This window comes from Genypterus blacodes, unplaced genomic scaffold, assembly GCF_046128005.1.
Source record: "Genypterus blacodes isolate CSIRO-AG114 ecotype Tasmania unplaced genomic scaffold, CSIRO-AGI_Gbla_v1 ptg000022l_1, whole genome shotgun sequence".
NCBI lineage: Eukaryota > Metazoa > Chordata > Actinopteri > Ophidiiformes > Ophidiidae > Genypterus > Genypterus blacodes.
The window spans coordinates 4802000-4808950 of record NW_027466835.1 but is presented as its reverse complement, the minus strand read 5'-3'; the positions used below and the strand labels follow the sequence as shown (position 1 = coordinate 4808950).

Here is a 6951-nt window from a genome sequence, read left to right as displayed (position 1 = left end):
TGGATATGTCCATCCACTTAACTTCTTTGAAATGTTAACCAAGTTAACCAGTTGCCAATAAACTTCTCATCCCAGTTTCCTTATATTTGATTACAAAACAACCTAACAAGCATCCAATTCAACCCCTCCAATCTAGTTCATGACGTCATGCATGGTTGCACATATTTTCTTCAGTGTTTGATCTGCAACAACTCAGCATGCCCTTAATGTCTATGTTCTATCATGACAGACACACTGTAGTTATTATAATATCTTCTATATAAACGCACATCTTTGGTGTCTTCTGGTGTCGTGTGTGTGTGTGTGTGTGTGTGTGTGTGTGTGTGTGTGTGTGTGTGTGTGTGTGTGTGTGTGTGTGTGTGTGTGTGTGTGTGTGTGTGTGTGTGAGAGCCTTTTGAAGATGGCCAGGAAACAAACAACAAAATGTAAAGATTATAAGAATGTAACCAACAGGATTTATGATTTTATTCCAGTAACATTTTCGACTTTCTCTCCAAATATTATAACTTCTTTCTCATAATTTCCTTTGTTCTCCAAAATGTATAGAGCAGTATAGACGCGGGAGCAGCTATGACGTACATGTAGCTAATCTTTAACATCTGTTTTTGACTTTCTTTTTTACAAACGACAATGTACCACCTCTCAAACAAATAACTTGTTGAAATAATAGAGCAATTTTGTTTTTAATGTCGGTGATATGAGCCACTGTTCATCTTCGCCCATGGACTAAATAAGAATGCGATCTATCGTGCAGTGCCCTGGTTGAACAAATGCAAAAAATCAGGGAGAGAGCCCCCACCGCTGTTAAACCCTATAATGTTCCATCTGTCACCCATAACTTCATTTAGTTTGTTTAAACATAAGAGCTGACAGTTTAGTGGCCGTGGCACTGCTGAGGTCTTTCCATTTATGAAATGATCTGACAGAAACATACGGCGCTCCACGTGTCGATTACACATACAGGATGAGTTGTTCCACAAAATGTATATCTTCATTACAAAATCATAAAAGCGCCGTTTCAATGCCTTACATCGATTTACAAAGAGCCTGAAACTGATCTGAAAATTAAATGAAGTTCTTAAATTCTTTCACTGAACTTTTATTTTGCTTTAAAAAAAACAAAACAAACGGGAGACGTCTTGCAGATGAATACAAAATACTGATAATCACACACGGCTGTGCAGGGACACACACAAACTGTGACTCCAGTTTCTATCAGTTAGATTCAGGTCATTACTGCAGCATAAAGCAGATGTTGGTCATAATTTACCTTTGTCACCTCTTACATTCAGCTAAAACTAATTATTTAGACAAATTTAATTTCCAAGGACAGGTTTCAAGATAAAATGCAAAACAGATTCTATCCGCCTAACACTGGTTAAAAAGAGAACCAAGGTTATTTTGTAATTAGTAAAGTGTGAATCAGTCTATTGCTGCACCATTCTAGCTTCTGACTTCTTATATGTCCCGATAGCAAATAGTTACTTAACTCATGCATCCTACGACACGTCTCAGCACTCATCCACTACAATCAAAACAGACGTATGGAAACCAACCAACACAAATGGTGCAGAGCTGCAGGAACTAATCAGAAACACAACAGAGGAGCGTTTACGTTTCAATTTAAATTCAACCTGAGTGGCAGATCACAAAACGGTCCACAACCTCGCCTCCAATCTGCTTTACGTCAACAAATACCACACGACCCACCCAGTGGACATAATGACGCCTCACGGGACAACAAGGACTTTTCCTACAAAGGTGATGGAAACAGGTAATTCATAAGTACAAAATATATAAATGTATTAAAAAGCCTAACAGGCTGAAATTCACCTTTTGAAGTCTTTCTCCTGGTTGACACTGAAGTAGTCTGCGTCACCTCCTTTGAAGGCCTTCTGGGGGGCAAAGAACTCGACCAGGTCATAGCTTGTATCCTTCAAAGGAGGCAGGCGTCTCAAGTCAAGTTACAAAAACACAGTAAATACGTACAAATAAATAAACGAAGACATGAAAACATCTCAATACAATTATGTAGCTGCCACAACACTGTAACTATATCAGTCAACCCGACGCTCCACTGAACCGACCACTCACACTTTGGCTGAGAAGCACAAGTCCCTCTTTAGGTGCAGCTGCAGCACACTGGCAGTGATGAAAGTCTTTGAGCACTGTAAGCATCGGAACGGCCGCTCGCCCAAGTGAGTGCGCTTGTGCTTTTTCATGGTGTCGCCGTCGCTGAACGTCCGGCCACAGAAGGGGCAGCTGTACGGCCTCTCCCCCGTGTGGATGCGTAGGTGCCTCCTCAGGTTGCCCCTCTGGCTGAAGCTCTTGGAGCAAAAGGTGCAGCGGTGAGGCCTTTCGCCCGTGTGCGTGCGTAGGTGACGCCGCAAATCCGCCGACTGGGCGAAGGATTTGCAGCACCATTCGCAGGCGTAGGTCTTTCGTTTCTGTTCCAAGTGGAGGCGGAGGCTGCCGACCTGGGCGAAGGACTCCCCGCAGCGTGGACAACGGTGAACAGCGTCCTGCTCGTGACCGGCTGTGGTGACTACGCCTTCATTAGTGGTGGCTGTCAACTTATCCTGAGAGCTCCTCCTAGTTCCTTGAGCGTCATGTCGGTCTAGACCCATTACTGCTGTTCTATCTGTATCCATTACATTTCTGAAATTTGACTCATCCAGGGTCATGCGCGTGTGATCATGCGTAGCCAGAGAGTCTGGTAAGAGAGAGTCTGTGTGACCTTCAGGGATGGTCACTGTGTACTCCTCAGGTTCAGTTTTGATTAGTGTTGGAACTGGGAGCTTGGGTTCATCTCTGTGTGCTGGAATGTCTATGTGGATCTTAGGGACACAGGCAGAAGGAGCATTCAGCGAGGAGCGCGACGCAAGAGGCAGGGCGTTCTCAAATACCTCCTGCTGAGCAAGAGGGTCAGGCTTCAACGCAGGCTCCCAGGGGTCAGCAGACTTCTTCTGGGTGGGTTTATGTCCTACCAGGGCCTCCTGAGGAAGCTGTGCAGCGGGGGCCATACTCTGGCCTGACAGTGACTCAACAGCCGCAATCTGCTTATGCGTCTGCTTGAGCGCACCGACCAGCTGATGCTGGGGCGGATTTGAGGTTGGATCTGGTTCATCTGAAAGGGTCCTCAGCTCCTCATCAGTGGACTGCTGCTCAGGGGCGGCAAAGGCAAGATTGGACCTGGTCGACCCTAATAAAGAAATGTCACATTCAGTTCCATTTGATGGTGACTTGATTAATGTTTTAGATGCCCTGAGGCTCAACTTCCTTCACATTATAGGATTAAGCCACAAGATAATTATCCCCTTCCTTCACATTAAGAACTAATCACCACACTCTCCATTATATCACTACTAATACTTAAATGTAAGGTCTTTTTCAATTAAGTTTAGCTTAAAGACCGAATCTGAATCTACCAATTCAAAACAAACCTCAGTGGTCTTAGTTTTCGAAATGCTACGATGCTAACTGTAAATGTATACTATATTAATTGTTTATAGTGTAACTCCGAAACGTTTACCTAACGTAATAACATGACGGTAAAATTGTACATTGCATGAGCATCCAAAAGCTTTAAAAATCTGTTATTCACATCGTTCTACCCCAAAGCTGGTCCGGTGTAGTGGATTAACCGGTGACCGTGTGATATGGTGATTTTTAATCCTGACTGCCTGTTTCAACATTTGACAACGTTTAACATGTTAGTGTCGTTCTGGCCTTTTAAAGTAATTACTGGTTCGTTCGTGACACTGGAGCTAGCTAGCTAGCTGAGCGCTTACTCAGCCAGTCTGTCTCGGCCTCCAGCAGCACGATGTCCCGCAGCTGTCTCCGCAGGTCCTCGTTCTCCCGCTTGGCTCGGGCCGTCTCCTCCCGGTACTCGGTCACCGTGTCTCCCACCACGTCCAGGATCTCCTTTACCACCACGGCCAGACGCTCGGTCAGGTAGGCGTTCAGCAGCTGTAATTTGCTCATTTCTAGAGCCATAAACAGCCGAGCCCACACCGGAAAGAGAAGCAGTCAAAAACAAACCGAAGCGGAAATGGTCCTTCTGTTTACCACCGGCAGTAATGATAGATTTCTGCCACAGGAGGGCAGCAAAGCACCAAACGCGACCTCGACCATTAATTATTGTTATTAGTAGTAGTAGTAGCAGTAGTGTAGAAGTAATCTAATAAAGAAATGTTAAAAAGAAAAAAAATAAGAGGATTTTAAGTAACAATCAAAAATCTGCATTTATTTATGCGGATATGTAATATTTAACACTACAACGCTGAAACCTAGTTTTAATGTATTCTATCCACCCAAACATGATCATATGTGTAGTAAAGGGAAAATAAAGAGTAATTGCACTCAAAATTGTGTCTTTTGAGAGTTTACAAACAGCACCCAAGGACTCAATATCTTTAAAAATAACATTTACAAAAACATTTATTCTGATTCCTCTCTGAAAGCTCCTGAATTTGTCTACTATGGTGCAGTGTGTCAAAAATATTTAATTTCTGAAATATTTAATTTCTGAAATATATTATATATATTTCATTCACCAATAATATTTTGATTGGTGAGTTGCTAGTTTCCTCATTGTCTCTATATTTCTCCTATCTCTTTTTCAGGTAATTCACTAGGAATGATGAAGCTGCTGTGCCGAAACCAGTAAAACCAGCATGCATATCTAACTGGTGCAGTGTGCTTGTGTCATGTCAGCAGAAACGCAGCAGGATGAAGCAGAAAAAAAGATGCAGCAAGTTAGCCAAGATGACAGAGGAAAAAAGAGGAAATTCTTTCAGAATAAAAGTAAGTTCTGTCAATGTAGCAATAAACTGCATATAGTTATAGGCTTTCACTATTTTATGACAAAATTCCATTGTTAAATAGACATTTTTACAAAACATACCTGAGTGAACAGCAAGTACATTGGAATTGGGAGGTATCCTAATATGTTATTAAATCAACTGACAATAACACATTTTATTTCGAGTTTGAGTTACATTTACTTTGAAAGTCTTCATGGGTGTTGTTTATAATTTCATCTAGTTTTACAATTGTGGTAGCCGGAGAGAGCAGCAGTGAAAGCCCCCCCCCCCCCCCCCCCCCCCCCACACACACACACACACACACACACACACACATATATCACCCCTCCCTTTTACTATTACCTCTTGCAGGGTGTAGAGAGAGAGAGGGAGAGAGAGAGGGGGAGGGAGAGAGAGAGAGAGAGAGAGAGAGAGAGAGAGAGAGAAACAGAGAGAGAGAGATGCGGCAGTAAGAATCCAGCCTGCATCTTCAGAAGTCAAATCATAAGAGAATTTAACTAGAATCAGGAAAAACAAATAGCTTCTTTTATTAAAAAGTGGCCCATCCTGCATTGTGCATCAGTCCTTCCTTTGTTATTTTTGTACAGTGGTGTTACTCTTTTTTCAGTGTTACTGGATTGTACTACGTGTTCTGCAGAGGCAACATGAACGTTATCCTGCAACATCCCGTTGACTAGGACCAGGTAAGAGCTCACTTATCTCCTCAATGTGAAAACGCCCCGCGTGTTTTACTGTAAAACATGTGCTGCTTTTCAGTGGGTGTGTCGCCCTCTCTTGGCTCTCATTTGGATTTTCCTCTTCCTTTGTCTGCTTTCATGCTGATGGGGATGCTTTTAGTACATGTATGTGCACTGCACATACATGAAAGAAAGGTAACTGATGTCACACACGCTTGTGAACCAGTGTGGGTTAATTATGCATAAAACACAGGCAGCAGCCATGTACTGTTCATGCTGTTAGTGTTTTTCTCTCTACTATTGCTTCTTAAATTACATCTTTTCCCAGTTGTCATGGTTCAATAGGAGAGTTGAGGTGGAGAAATTTATTATTTTCAATCCTGCTTACTTACTACTATTAATTCACTGTAATTGAAAGAGCTGGAGACACCTGCCGCTGGATCAGAGTGGCTCGGTTACATGGATGATTTTGGACAAATGCAGGTTGACAGGCGATGACTCAAACCCTGGGCCGCCGAGGGTCGTCAGGTCCAACCAAACACCACACCGTCCAAATTTGCTGATCCGCACACCCTCAAAATGAGAGGATGAGGTGATGATACGTGAATACAGATGGTGTGGCATTCGGTTGGACTCTCAACCTCCAACATAAGACGTTCAAAAACATGGAAATGAAAGCACATTTTAAGAGATTTGAATGTATGAGGAGAAATTGTGTATCAAATGCAAATAAATCCCAAATTGACTGAGAACAGTTGTATTACATCATCAGGTTTAATTGCGTTTGTGTGGGAGTTTGTGTGGAGCAAAACCGATGTGATATCATGACACAGAAATGTCTTGTGTCTGTAAACGCAGTGGACAGAAACACACTGCAGATGCTCCTCTGCTCAGGACAGAGTGTAGAGGTGGACCGGAGCCAGCAGATCCTGATCCTGACTGGCAACCAGCAGCAACCAGCAGCCTGGCGTTTTCAGAATCAGATAGCATAAAGTGCACTTCATTTCAACAGGATAGACAGCAAAGGAAACCATTAAAGAGAAGGCATTTGGCTCCAGTTCAATAAAAATCAGCTTACAAAATTGGCCGATAAGCAACAGAAATGCGTCTAACACTCAGATCTCTGTCTCCTATCACATGCAGTTGTATTTACTGTTGCACATATTGGACATTTGACCCAAACTGTCAATGCTGAGCCTTACACGTAGGGAAGCAAGCAAAGGAGGTAATAAGTGTTGTATTTATACACATGAATTCATTTAAGCAAAGCGTGAATTATGTTCTGGAATAAGAGGCTCTGTAAGTTGTACGACAACGACAAACTTGGCCGGCCCACAGCAATTATGTACTCGCTGGCTGCCGGCCACCATCTCGCCCTTGAATTAGTTCAGCTTCCACCACGCTCACCTGATTTGGCCCCCACAGACTTCCACCATTCCCCAAAGATG

At 43.0% G+C, this 6951-nt stretch overlaps 1 protein-coding gene across 2 annotated transcripts; it reads right to left on the bottom strand.

The window, feature by feature from the left end:
- Nucleotides 1-432: 432 nt before the first annotated feature.
- LOC142992339 (uncharacterized) lies at nucleotides 433-4034 on the bottom strand. 2 transcript variants are annotated; one of them, XM_076142719.1, is made up of 4 exons: nucleotides 3792-4034; nucleotides 2095-3202; nucleotides 1834-1934; nucleotides 433-1753 (listed from the first exon to the last, which is right to left on the bottom strand). In XM_076142719.1, the coding sequence occupies exons 1-4, from the start codon at nucleotides 3994-3996 to the stop codon at nucleotides 1731-1733; spliced, it is 1437 nt and encodes a 478-aa protein (XP_075998834.1). In that variant the 5' UTR covers nucleotides 3997-4034; the 3' UTR covers nucleotides 433-1730. The 2 variants fall into 2 exon arrangements, with proteins under 2 accessions (XP_075998834.1, XP_075998832.1); XM_076142717.1 differs by having other exon boundaries at nucleotides 434-1934.
- Nucleotides 4035-6951: the final 2917 nt, after the last annotated feature.

What these genes read in the sequence shown, in the direction of transcription:
- LOC142992339 (XM_076142717.1), bottom strand. Translation starts at nt 3,996, where the DNA reads ATGGCTCTAGAAATGAGCAAATTACAGCTGCTGAACGCCTACCTGACC. An exon ending in GGCCGAGACAGACTGGCTGA is followed by an intron (nt 3,203 to 3,791) that starts GTAAGCGCTCAG and finishes TTTCTTTATTAG; the next exon opens with GGTCGACCAGGTCCAATCTT. An exon ending in TTGTGCTTCTCAGCCAAAGT is followed by an intron (nt 1,935 to 2,094) that starts GTGAGTGGTCGG and finishes CCTCCTTTGAAG; the next exon opens with GATACAAGCTATGACCTGGT.